Here is a 13,802-nt window from a genome sequence, read left to right as displayed (position 1 = left end):
CTCCACTGCTGTCCTCGATGGTGTTGGCCAGACCTGCTGTTCACCACGACAGTGCTTGCCTGACACTTTGTGAATTTTTTAAATGCTATGCAGTCCTTTACTTACATTTCTTTTACGTAGGTAATTCTGTATTGTTACCTAAGTGGAACTGCAGCATTATAGGAGGAAGGTGCCCAGAGAAATAGTTTTCTGGTTATGAGTTTGGGCACCACCAGAAGTTTAACATCTCTCTGAGGTCTCCACATATGGTTTCCCATGCTGTGTCCGTTAGACACGTCAGGGTTTCCTGCCCCAACAGAACAGAACCCCAGGGTCTGCATCACAGCCTCTTGGTTTGCTGCATGTCTCTAAGGAAGGACTCACTTGGCCCCACAAACAGCTGGGCAGGGGGAGGAGCCATCATGGCCCCACACATGACACCTTGACCCATATTTATCAGAGAGAGCTCAGCAGGGTGATGAATGTGGCATGGACAGGGTCTTCACTGGGACTGACCAGGGGTTCTCTGAGGGCAGAGACTCCTGTGGGCTGTTAATGGTCCCTTTCTCTGCCTTTGCAGGTGGAACGGGAGAAGGTGGGCTTGCTGGCAACACTGCAGGACACACAGAAGCAGCTGGAGCAGGCACGAGGGGCCCTGTCTGAGCAGCACGCGGAGGTGAGCCGCCTCACGGAGAACCTGAGTGCTCTGCGGCGCCTGCAGGCCAGCAAGGAGCGGCGGACCGCGCTGGACAGCGAGAAGGAGCGGGATAGCCACGAAGACGGTGACTACTACGAGGTGGACATCAACGGGCCCGAGATCTTGGCCTGCAAGTACCGTGTGGCCGTGGCAGAGGCGGGCGACCTCCGGGAGCAGCTGAAGGCCCTGCGCAGTGCACATGAGGCCAGCGAGGCCCAGCACGCCGAGGAGAAGGGCCGGCACGAGGCCGAGAGCCAGGCGCTCACTGAGAAGGTCTCCCTGTTGGAGAAAGCCAGCTGCCAGGACCGTGAGCTCCTGGCACGGCTGCAGACAGAGCTGAAGAAGGTGAGCGATGTTGCCGGCGAGACACAAGGCAGCTTGAGCGTGGCCCAGGATGAGCTGGTGACCTTCAGCGAGGAACTGGCCAATCTCTACCACCACGTGTGCATGTGCAACAATGAGACACCCACGCGTGTGGTGCTAGACTACTACCGTGAGGGCCAGGCTGGCACTGGCAGCTGCAGCCCGGAGACCCGTGAGCGCCGCTCACCTGTCCTGCCCAAGGGCCCACCACCCGCAGAGGGTAGGGCCAGGGACAGCAGCCCCTCGCCTGGCTCCTCTCTGCCCTCACCCCTGAGTGATCCACGCCGAGAGCCCATGAACATCTACAATCTGATTGCCATCATCCGTGATCAGATCAGGCACCTGCAGGCAGCCGTGGACCGCACCACGGAGCTGTCCCGGCAGCGCCTAGCCTCACAGGAGCTGGGCCCAGCTGCAGACAAGGACCGGGAGGCACTCATGGAGGAGATCCTGAAGCTGAAGTCACTGCTCAGCACCAAGCGGGAGCAGATCACCACACTGCGCATGGTGCTCAAGGCCAATAAGCAGGTGTGCATGGCGCTTGGGTCCAGCAGGGGGTGGGTAGGTGGGTGGGGGCTTTCTCAGCCTCCCTGGCTTCCCACCTTGTCCTGTCCCAGCTCGAAGAAAAAATGAGAGAAAACCTCACCTCAGTGCTGTGGGGAGGGGCTGGGTCTCAGGGGCCCAGGGCTGGCTGGGGCCTTGATCTGTGGTGCTCACCAAGGCAGCGGACTCCTCCTGATGCCTCGTCTGCCTGTCTTTTACAACTCTGACCCCTGCAGACGGCAGAGGTGGCCCTTGCCAACCTAAAGAGCAAGTATGAGAACGAGAAGGCAATGGTGACTGAGACCATGATGAAGCTGCGCAATGAGCTCAAGACCCTCAAGGAGGACGCGGCCACCTTCTCCTCCCTGCGGGCTATGTTTGCCACCAGGTAATGCTTACTGCTGTCGCTGCTCAGCAGCCCGGGGACCTGGCCCTGTGGGAAATTTCCATTTCTGCTATTTGTGAAAACCCAGGGGCCCAAGTTTTGTCTCCACTTTGTGTAAAATGAGGAAGTTGGAAGCAAAAGGCCATGAGGGTGGGTCCTTAGTGGCCAGGCTGGAGGCTTGAGCTTCGAAGGAGAAGCAGGCAAGTGGGCAAGCCACTGATAACAAATGAGGAGCTTGCTTTCCAGAACTTGGTGGAAAGTTCGTATATTTTAGAAGAAAGGTTCCCCTCCCAGCAGTGGTGAGGCCACAGTGCTCCCACTCTGACCCTACCAGGTGGAGTTTGTTGGGGGTGATGGCAGCATCTTTGTTTAGGCCAGTCCTTTGGCCGGGAACCCTGGGCCAGTGCGGAGCTGGAGGCTGCTTTGGGGCCTGGTTCTGGGTGTCTCCCTATTCAGAGAGGCTTGGTGCCATCTGCTGGCCACAGTCAGTCAAGCACCAGGGGAGTGTTCTCTGGATAGGCCTGGTGTGTCCTCAGGGCTGGGAGGCTGAGACTCCTGGTTAAATAGGTTGGAACTGAGCTCAGGGTCTGCTTCGCCTTGTGTCAAGGTGCTGGGCACTCCCTGCATTTCAGCGATATGGGAGGAGAGGGACAAAGCTCCCTCCTTCTGGGCAGTGTTTGGGAAAGATTTCAGTTAGTCCCTTAGCACATGGTATGTTGACCTTTGCTCCCTTATCTTGTATTATTTAAAAGTGTGACTTCTCAGATGGAGCCAAGATGGCAAACCTCTGGGCAAAGGTTGAAACTTGCTGATGGTCCTTGGCCTTGGTGGATGGGGGTGTAGGGTGGGTGGGTGGGTGTGCCCACCACCACCTTTACCCCAGCCACACTCCCTCAGGGGCAGACCCAGAGTGGGCATTTCTCTCCCAGATCCTTACCCAGGTAGAGGGCCCCTGTCAGTTGGCAGATGCTAAAATGGGGCTGTTTGTGGCGCCCACGTGTGCTTTTCCTAGGCCCTGTTGGCTGTTTGTCCCAGACTACTAAGCACCTGCTGTGTGCCTGGGCTGTTCCAAGAACAAACAGATTCCTGTCCTCGGGTTTATCCCCACATCCTGAGAGCCAAGTGACATCACACCCCTAACTTGCTCCCCTGGGCCAGCTGGAGGTCTTCAAGGGCACCATCCACTGCCTGCTTTAGTGAAAACTGGCTTTAGAGAGTCCCTCTCAGAGAAAACCAAACCTCAGAAAGGCACATCCTCTTCGTTTGTGGCTCAGTAAGCTGATGAATCCTATCGCAGTCCCCTCACCTGGAGCTCGGCTTCCCAGGTTGGTGCAAGTGGTAAAGAACCCGCCTGCCAGTGCAGGAGACTTAAGAGATTCTAGTTCGATCCCTGGGTTGGAAAGATCCCCCTGGAGGAGGGCATGGCAACCCACTCCTGTGTCCTTACCTGGAGAATCCCCTGGACAGAGGAGCCTGATGGGCTGTAGTCCGTAGGGTCGCACAGAGTTGGACACAACTGAAACTACTTAGCACGCGAGCACCTGGAGCTCTCAGCATGGGGACCATGGTCACGTGCTCTGCTGGCTCTCCCAGGTCCTTCAGCCACGCTCTGCCTCTCGCCTTCCCACAGATGTGACGAGTACATCACACAGTTGGATGAGATGCAACGGCAGCTGGCAGCTGCCGAGGACGAGAAGAAGACGCTCAACTCACTGCTGCGCATGGCCATCCAGCAGAAGCTGGCACTGACCCAGCGGCTGGAGCTGCTCGAGCTGGACCACGAGCAGACCCGGAGGGGCCGCGCCAAGGCCACCTCCAAGGCCAAGCCTGGCCCCCCGAGTGTAAGTCACACCTGCGCCTGTGCTAGTGACAGGGCTGAGGGTGCTGGGCTTGCTGCCCAGGTGCTCTGTGGCGAGAAGTATAACATTTACTGCGATTAGGGCCGCAAGGTCACACGCTGCAGCTAACCTGCCGCACGTCACCTGTCGCTTCACCTCAACTAACCTGGCAGCAGCGGGACTGTGGTGCTAGGCTGGTCTTAACTGTGACTAATGCACAGAGGGAAGAATTTAGCAGAGGCAGCCTGCCACTCCACCTGGACGCTGCAAGCTTTGCGTCTGTTTCTCATCCCTCGGGACCACCCTTCACAGCAGCTGCTTTCTTGTTTGGGTGGTCAAGGTGGGGTTGGAGCCACACGTCCTTGCAAAAATGTGGCTTTCCAGGGCCCAGTTGCTGTTGGCTCCCAGTGGGAGGGGCAGAACTTGCATTGAAACTTGCATGTTCCCTGCATGTGTCTAATGCAGTTATACTGCCCCAGCACCCAGAAACCAGTGTTAAAGGTTCCAGCCTGAGTCCCAGGTGCAGCCTTGGAGGACACTCTGCACTTGGCAAGTTATGAAGTTTGTGCAGCATCTCGTTGCAGTTTATATTTGGGACAGAATTACAGAATTCCTTCCCCTAAACACAGAGGAAGAGCAGCCCCACATTCTCCAGCCCAGGGACCAGTCGTGCCCAAGAGGCACAGGCATGCCTAGCCACATCCCAGACCAGAGCTCAGCAGTCTCAGCTTCTCTGTCTGAGATTTGTATGCTTGTCTGGTGGCCTGCAAGGTGACAAATTGGTGGGCCAAAGGCTTGGGTTTTTTCCAAAAAGAAAAGCTTCCCAAGTGCCTGGCTAGACTTCTGTCCTCACAGGAAGCCCATCTTTTTGAACTTAACGGTGTCCCCAGCTTTCAAGTGGATTTATTCACCCTCTGCCCATTATCAGGCCTTCCTCCCACAGGGCTTCAGACTCCAAGAAACAGGGCTATGGAAACCCCTAAGCTGAGTCTGAGTCACCAGCAGACCAGGCTGAACAGTGGGTCTCGGTCCCACAGCTATAGCTGAAGCCCTGCCTGGTGTGGGAAAGGAGCTTTGTGTGGAGACAGGGCAAGTTTCAGGATTCACAGTAGGAGGAATATGGTTCATGATCGTCAGTGCAGTTGCAGGGGTGGTAACAGACCAGAAGGGCAGTCATAGGACTTCCCCCATTCTCAGGAGCTGCATCCACACCAGAGCTTTGGCAGCTGGACTTCTCTCAGTGTTTCTCTCCCTGTCATCCATGGGCCCACCAGCCGTGAGGCTGCAGACCTTGAATAGCTCCTTGCTTCTCTCTCTGTGGCCAGGAGGGGGAGTTTGCATTTCCCCTGCACACTTCTGTCTGCCCCATTCCACTCTTTCCCTTAGTTCCCGAGCATGTCTCAGTTCCCACCAGATGCCAGTATGGGTTTTACAAACTGCCGGATTGAAGATACGCAGGATAGACCACACCTGTCCCTTCTGTGTGCCTGTCTTTAGCTCCAGGCTGCTTTGCAGAAGGGATGTCAGGTCTTGATGCCCCTCCCACTTGAGAAGATGTCAGGCCATCTCCCCTCTGCAAGCTGGACTCCCAGGGGCATGACTGCCTGCTGGCCTCGCATACTGCTTCTGCCTTCTAGCCGAACCTGGCACACAGCTTCTCCATACTTGTAAAGGGTTTTCATGAGGCACTCGGAGCCAGCGGCCCCCCTAACACATGCAGGTCTTCTCTGCTGCCAACTAACACACCCATGCCCTCACAGCTCGGTGAGAGCTTAGTTGTCTGACAGGTGACCAGTTCTAACGCTGTCTTGTTTTCTCCCATTTTCAGCTGTAGAGTAGCTGCTGGGAGGACTCGGCCGCCGGCCCTGTCACACTGCACCCCCCTCCCTTCCTCTCCCATGGTCCACGCAGAGGAAGGAAGGGCAGCCTAAAAGTCCACTTAGAAACGTTTTTGGATATGCCACTGCAATTCTTTTCAAAATAGCATTCCCCAAGTTTTTAATGGCAGAGGAAATAAAAGCTTTAATGTTGAGAATACCGCCAGCTGCTGCTTGGAAAGGCCTTTGTACAGGCGCTGAAGAACCTGCTTGGACAGCGACCACCAGGCTTGCTTAGGAACCCTCTAGAAACACTCACCACTGGGGTCTCCCTATTACAGATACTCCTTTTTTACCCAATCAATCTGTGCACTTTTGATATTTTGATATTATATTTGCTTCCTTAATCCCTGGCATAGAGATGGTCTCAGATGCCGTAGTCTGTCTCGTGGTCCTGTAGCTCCCACAGTGTGTTGGTCTGATATCAGCACATGGCACAGACGTGTCCTCCTAGCGCGTAGCTCTAGACTGTTTAGGTGAAGGCTTCAACCCGGTAAGGAGCCCGGCTGAATGTATCCACACTGTGGTTCAGCAGCCTTTTAGATTATACGGCATTGTGGTTCATGTTGGAAATTACAGATTTTAAATGCCATGTTCATTAAGAAATCCAGGGTATTCCGATTCTGGGGTTTTTCATATTGTATTATTATTATTCTTAGGAATAGTTCAGTGTAACAAGAAGAAAACTTGACCTTTGCTCTGGTTAAACAGTAAAAGGCACTTGAAAACAAAAAGATAAATTATTGAATGAGTAGTATTACCTACAAATTCCAGAATTTTCTGGGTTTTAGGACATTGTGAAGCATGACTGATTAACAGAATTTTATACAACTGTACCAGTGAAATTCCAAATTGGAATTGTTTTGTTACTCTGGTTGTTGTGCCAAATTGTGGTACACTTAGAAAATCCTACAGTCTTCGATTTTTAGGGTGTTCTATTTCAACGCCTTTTTGTTAGTAATCATTGCCAGTAGTGCCTTCATCAGTTGAGGGAGGTGGCCCAGCGTAGTCTATTCTCTAAAACAGACAGTAAAGAGCTATTTGGAAATGTTGAAGGCTGGTATGGACCAGTTGGTGTGAATAGGCACACACCTTTGAACCTAAATCTGGGCATCTTCATTGAGGGAAAGAAAACAGCAATTGTGCAAAATTCTGTTAGTCAGTGATTCTTTACTGTGCAGATCCTTGCAAATTCAGGGGCTGAAAAAATGAAAGTGAATATAAACCTTGAGTGTGCTTTGGGAACCAAATGGACTTTACGGGACAAGCTAAGCAAGTATGTGAACAACACGCCACGTTTGTGAAGAGTGGGGTGGGTGGCAGGGGAGCTGGCACTGTCGGCCCCGTGCACTGGGGTGAGGGGTAGCCATAGTATTCTTTGCAAATGTGAGAAGAGACATTATATATTCTCTTGCTTGGTGTAACTAATCACTGTTAATTTCAGGAAACAGAAGTCACTGAAGCTCCTTAGCAAACCAGATCTTTGTCCTGTCCTGATTTGCTAAGTGAGGTTGTGCAAATGGTCAAATTGGTACTCGAGGAGGAGGAATGAGAAAAAGTGTCCTCTCTTCTCCAAAATACAGGACAAATTATAATAATATAAGTAGCAAGAAAGAAAGAATTCTGTTTCCTGGAATAAGCATTTTTATTCCTAGTTGTAGGGACCCCTGTTTTTACCTTCTCTTACAGTGTTGATTCATAAGAAATAATGTTACATTTACAAAAACTTCATCTGTATGGGGTATTTATTTGCAATGATGTCTGAGTACTGTATTTTTCTGTGCATTACCTTAGTGTCAGAATGTTGTCTTTATTTTAAGATCATATGCATGTTCTCCTGCCAAGGATCTTTTACACAGACCCAAACAAACAAAAATGCCTTCAGATTTTGAGAAAATGAGGCACTACATGGAAAAGGAATAGGAAGGGGAAATCAGTCACCAGCTGGGACACAGACATATGACACAAGTGTCTGTAAAGCCAGTGCATATAGGAACAGTGGGCCTGGGTAAGGGGTCATTTTGGTAGGACCAATAAATAAAAAATAATAAAAAGACAAAGCACAAGACTTGTTCTTTGTGGCTGCTCTGACCCCCTGCTCCAGATGACTGTGGATGCAGCAATGCACTGTAATTCTAGCACCTAAAACAAGAAAACTAGGCAGTCAGTAACCCTGGTGGTGGGAACTGGAGGCACCCTATCTCAGGAGACCTATCTCAGGAGGCGTGGGAGGGAGGGAAGTCATGGCTTGCCTCCTGTGATGGGCATCATGTGTTGTGAGTACCCAGCAGTGTGGCAGTGAGAGCACATTGCCTTTGTACTGTCCTGATCAGGAAGCAAAGAGATTTACATGACAAGGGGGTCCTCTGCCGTCCAAATTCCTGGTCTTTGTACCCCAGGAATGAATGGGTACAGGCAACAGGAGTTACTTGTTTGTCAACACAAAACCATGTTCATCTGCAGGAATGTGCTCAAGGTCCTCTGAGCCTGTCCCAGCGATTGCTTGTGACCGTGAGTGTAGGGTACACATCATGTCTGAGGACACAGAAAGTCTTAGGACACTTTGCCACCTCTCCTTCTGACAGTCTTAGTCAGACCTAAGTGATTTCACCCAAACTTCAGGGCTTCCCTCTGGGAAGCTGTCTGAAGTCAGGGTCCTGCTGCCCTGCATCTCCACATGACCCCACCCTCCACCTGAATTCTCCCTTGGCCTCATGGTCACTGAGAGACCCCTCCCTTTGACAGTCCCCATCCATCCTACTTGGGTAGTGTGAACCCATGTTCAGTTTGAAACTTTCTTTCAAAAGAGACTTGTTTTTCTAACTCAGTAGCTGGAAGAAATCTTCTTTCCCTCCTGGACTGTCATCCCAACAGGCCTCTGGAAGAGGTTGGGAAGAAAGCCTGCAGCAGATCTGGAGGAGGGGGTATTGAGCAGAGCAAGCCCTTTCACGTGGCAGTCGTGCTCGTTGGGGTGTTTCATTTGCACAAGTGCAGATGTTGAGGTCTTCCCTACCCCTCAGTGTGCTTCGGGTCCTTGCACATGTGCTTCTTCATTTCACAGGTGGAGTGGCAGCCTCCTGAGTGGGTGGGGTCCCGCGGAGCCTGTGGGAGAGGGCAGTTGGAGCTCAAAGGCTTTCCATTTGGTTGTGCTTTCCACGAGGGAATGTCCCTGTTGCCACCACCTCCTCCAGCTCCCTACATTGGTTTTCACCCTCACACCCAGCATGTTACCAGAGCTATAAACAACAGCACCAGCTTTGAGATCTTGCCTCCTACCTTTGGGAGCCTCCTGGGAAAACAGATGCCTACATTCTGACATCACTTGGTGTGAAGTTTTGACAGGGACCGGATGCCATCAGGTCTGCCTCTGTGCTTACCCTTCAGTTGTGTTCAAACAGCAGAGCAGGAAGAGCTGAAGAGCTGTGTGTTACCATTTTGTGGGAAAGTAAACTGGCTCTTGTGAGTTCACCTCAGTCATCCATGAACTGGATCCTTTATAAGCTCAGGTCCCTGGAGTGGAGCCCCCGCCTTCCCTGAAACGTATACAGAGTTCCTCCTTCTAGGGGAAAGGCAATGCCATGGTACCTTATCCACAGAAAAGGCTCCCTGCATGGACTCTGTGAGCACACCACCTCATGGGCCTCTGTGAGAACAGTAGGAATCACTGATCACACACACACACGCACACGCACCCACACACACCGGGATTCCATTTGTTCATCTCACTCTTAAGGAATCAAGTTTGTTTCATTTACCCTAAAGTGTTTGTGAAGTACAGTATACATACATAAGAGTGAAGCAAGTGTCCACTGGCTGCATATTTCCAAAATGGACACTGTGCAGCTACCATCCAGATGAGAAACAAATGCAGGCAGGCAGTCTCCCGAAGTCCTCTTTCTGTGCCCACTCCCAGGGATAACTTACTGAGTCTGTCAGTGCAGGTCACTTGTGCCTTTTTCTGTACTTTACATAAATGAAATTGAAAGCATTAGTTGCTCAGTTGTGTTTGACTCTTTCCTACCCCATGGACTGTATCCCGCCAGGCTCCTCAGTCCATGGAACTCTCCATTTGAGAATACTAGAGTGGGTAGCGATTCTCTTCTCCGGGGGATCTTCCTGACCCAGGGATTGAGCCTGGGTCTCCTGCATTGCAGGCAGATTCTTTACCATCTGAGCCACCAGGGAAGCCCACTTTATATAAATGGAAGCATACAATAGAGACCCAGACCTATCATACACTTGCTTACCAAACTGCATTGATTTCTCCCACCGTCATCAAAGATATAAAATCAGTTGAATGTAAAATAATGGGAAAAGGGTCTTCCCTGGTTGTCCAGTGGCTAAGAATTTGCCTTGCAACCCAGGGGACATGGGTTCAACCCCTGATTGGAGAACTAAGATCCCACATGCTGAGGGGCAGTTGTGTGTGTGTGCTGCAACTACTGAGCACACACATCAGCTAGAGAGAAGCTTGCGTGCCACTGTGAAGATCCTGCATGTCACATTAAGACCTGACACAGCCAAATTAGATAAATACTTGTTTATTTAAAATAATGGGAAAATACATTCCATGCAAACAGTAGCCGTAAAAGAACAGGAGTGACTTTACCAATATCAGACCAAATAGACTAATTAAGACAACAGGAGACAAAGAAGAACATGTAATGATCAAAGAGTCAACTTAAGACTTCTTTGTGGCACACATTCTTATGGGCCAGCATTACCCTGATAGTAAAGCCGAACAAGGACACTATAAAAGGAAATTATAAGCCAATACCCCTAGATGAAGATAGATGCAAAAATTCTTAACAGAATGCTAGCAAACCAAATTCAAGAGTGCATTAAAAGTTCATCAGGTTCAACTGGGATTTATCCCTGGGAAGTAAGAACCGTTCAACTTAATAATCAGTAAATGTGGAATACCACATTAACAGGATGAAGGGAAAGGACACACGATCATCTCAACTGAGGCAGAAAAACCTCTTCACAAAATTCAACATCCTTTCACAATAAAAACAGCCAAGCTGGAACACAAGGGAACCACCTCATCGTAATAAAAAGCCGTATGAAATCCACAGCGAATATCACACGCAGTGGTGTAAGACTTGAAAGCTTTCCCTCTAAGAGCAGGAACGAGGCAAGGAAGCCTGCTTTCACCACTTCTATGCAACAGAATTGGAAGTTCCAGCAGAAGAAAAGTCATCCAAATTGGAAAGGATAAAGTAAAATTTTCTCTGCAGATGATCTCGTGTAAAAAAACTGAAAATTTTCACAGAAAATACTGTTATAATTAATTCAGCAAAATAGAAGGATACAAAGTCATTACACAAAAATCAGTTTTGTTTCCATACACTAACAATGAATAATATGAAAAGGAAATTGAGAAAGAAATCCCATTTACAGTAGCATCAAAAATAATAAATATTGGACTTCCTGGTGGTCCAGTGGTTAAGAATCTGCCTGGTAATGCAGGAGACACAGGTTCCATCCCTGGTCTTGGGAGATTACACATGCCCTGGGGGGCAACTAAGCCTGTGAGCCACAATTTCTGAGCCCTTGCTCTGGAGCCTGAGTGCCACAAATACTGAGCCCATGTGCTGCAAGTACTGAAGCCCACACACCCTAGAGCCCATGCTCTGCAACAAGAAACCACCACAGTGAGAAGCCCACACACCATATCTAGGGAGTAGACCTCACTTGTGACAACTAGAGATCAACGTGAAGCCATGAAGCCCCCATACACCCCCAAAACAGCAAAATTACAAAAATAAATACCCACAAATCAACTTACCCAAGGAAGTGAAAGACCTGTACACTAAAAACTATAAATCACCGATGAAAGAAATTGAAGAAGGCACAAATAGTGGAAAGAAAATCCTGTGTTATGTTTGCAATAATTATTCTTAAAGTATCCATACTACTCATACCAGACTATAGGTTCAGTGAAGTCTCTTATTAAAGTTCCAGTCCATTTTCCACACACATACACATGCACACACACACATACACACGTGCACACACAAAATCTGAAATTCGTATTGAATCACAATAAACCCTGTATACCCAGAGTATTTTTGAGAAAGAAAAAGCTGGAGGACTAACACTTCCTGATTTCAAACTAGGTTACAAAGATACAATGACATGGTACTAGGACTTCTCTGGTGATCTAGTGGTTAAGACTGCACACTTTCACTGTTAGGGATGCGGGTTTGATCCCTGGTTGGAGAACTAAGACCCATGTGCTGTGCAGCATGGCAAAAGAAGAAACAAAAAACCAATATGCTTCTGTCATAAGAACAGACACTGATCAATGGAACTGTGTTTCATTAGAAAATCCACAGTATCAAAAAGATATGACACTGAAAGATGAATTCCCTAGCTTGGTAAGTGCCCGATATGATCCTGAAGAAGAGTGGACAAATAGCTCCAGAAAGAATGAAGAGGCTGAGCAAAAGTGAAAAAAAAAAAAAAAAAAATGCCCAGCTGTGGATGTGACTGGTGATGGAAGTAAAGTCCGATGCTGTAAATAACAGAACCTGGAATGTTAGGTCCATGAATCAAGGTAAATTGGAAGTGGTCAAACAGGAGATGGCCAGAGTGAACATTGACATTTTAGGAATCAGGGAACTAAAATGGACTGGAATGGGTGAATTTAATTCAGATGACCATTATATCTACTGCTGTAGGCAAGAATCCCTTAGAAGAAATGGAATAGCCCTCACAGTCAACAGAAGAGTCTGAAATGCAGTACTTGGGTGCAGTCTCAAAAATGACAGATTGATCTCTGTTTGTTTCCAAGGCAAACCATTCAGTATCACAGTCATCCAAGTCTATGCCCAACCGCTAATGCAGAATAAGCTGAGGTTGAACGGTTCTATGAGGACCTGCAAGACTTACAACTAACACCAAGAAAAGATGTCCTTTTTATCGTAGAGAACTGGAATGCAGAAGGAGGAAGTCAAGAAACACCTGGAGTAACAGGCAAGTTAAGCCTTGGAGCATGAAATGAAGCAGGGCAAAGGCTAACAGAGTTTTGTCAAGAGAATGCACCAGTCATAGCAAACACCCTCTTCCAACAACACAAGAGAAGACTCTACACACGGACATCACCAGATGGTCAGCACTGAAATCAGATTGATTATATTCTTTGCAGCCAAAGATGGAGAAGCTGCATACAGTCAGCAAAAACAAGACCAGGGGCTGACTGTGGCTCAGATCATGAACTCCTTATTGCCAAATTCAGACTGAAAGTGAAGAAAGTAGGGAAAACCTCTAGACCATTCAGGTATGACCTAAGTCAAATCCCTTATGACTCTACAGTGGAAGTGATAAATACATTCAGGGGATTAAATTTGATAGACTGCCTGAAGAACTATGGACAGAGATTTGTAACATTGTCCAGGATGTGGTCAAAGCCATCTCCAAGAAAAAGAAATGCAAAATAGCAAAATGCTTGTCTGAGGAGGCCTTACAAATAGATGAGCAAAGAAGAGAATCAAAGGCAAAGGAGAAAAGGAAGGATATATCCATCTGAATACAGAGTTCCAAAGAATAGCAAGGAGAAATACAAAAGCCTTCCTAAGTTCCTCAGTGATCAATGCAAAGAAATAGAGGAAAACAATAGAATGGGAAAGACTAGAGATCTCTTCAAGAAAGTTAGAGATACCAAGGGAACATTTCATGGAAAGATGGGCACAATAAAGGACAGAAATGGCATTGACCTAACAGAAGCAGAAGATATTAAGAAAAGGTGGCAAGAACACAGAAGAACTATACAAAAAAGATCTTAATGACCCAGATAAGCATGATGTGATCACTCACCTAGACCAGACGTCCTGGAATCCGAGGTCATGTGGGCCTTAGGAAACAGCACTACAAATAAAGCTAGTGGAGGTGATGGAATTCCAGCTCAGCTATTTCAAGTCCTAAAAGATGATGCTGTTAAAGTGTTGCACTCAGTATGCCAGCAAATTTGGAAAACTCAACAGTGGATTGATACTTTTGAAAGAATTGATGCTTTCAAAATGTGGTGTTGGAGAAGACTCTTGAGAGTCCCTTGGACTGCAAGGAGATCAAACCAGTTAGTGGTAAAGGAAATTAGTGCTGAATATTTGTTGGAA

The 13,802-nt window shown here is 48.6% G+C and overlaps 1 protein-coding gene across 2 annotated transcripts in view; it reads left to right on the top strand.

The window, feature by feature from the left end:
- The window catches only part of BICD2 (BICD cargo adaptor 2), a 55,881-nt gene extending 48,137 nt beyond the window's left edge, over positions 1-7,744 (top strand). Inside the window, exons 5-8 of one of the 2 annotated variants that reach the window (NM_001206475.1) lie at positions 560-1,567; positions 1,819-1,970; positions 3,598-3,808; positions 5,634-7,744. In NM_001206475.1, the coding sequence (NP_001193404.1) occupies positions 560-1,567; positions 1,819-1,970; positions 3,598-3,808; positions 5,634-5,639 (1,377 nt within the window). In that variant the 3' untranslated portion in view covers positions 5,640-7,744. Of the gene's footprint in view, positions 1-559; positions 1,568-1,818; positions 1,971-3,597 lie in introns of both variants that reach the window. The other variant, XM_005210419.5, reaches the window with a different exon arrangement.
- The last annotated feature ends 6,058 nt before the right edge of the window (positions 7,745-13,802 follow it).

Source organism: Bos taurus, chromosome 8 (genome assembly GCF_002263795.3).
Source record: "Bos taurus isolate L1 Dominette 01449 registration number 42190680 breed Hereford chromosome 8, ARS-UCD2.0, whole genome shotgun sequence".
NCBI lineage: Eukaryota > Metazoa > Chordata > Mammalia > Artiodactyla > Bovidae > Bos > Bos taurus.
This window is presented reverse-complemented; position numbering and strand designations above follow the sequence as displayed.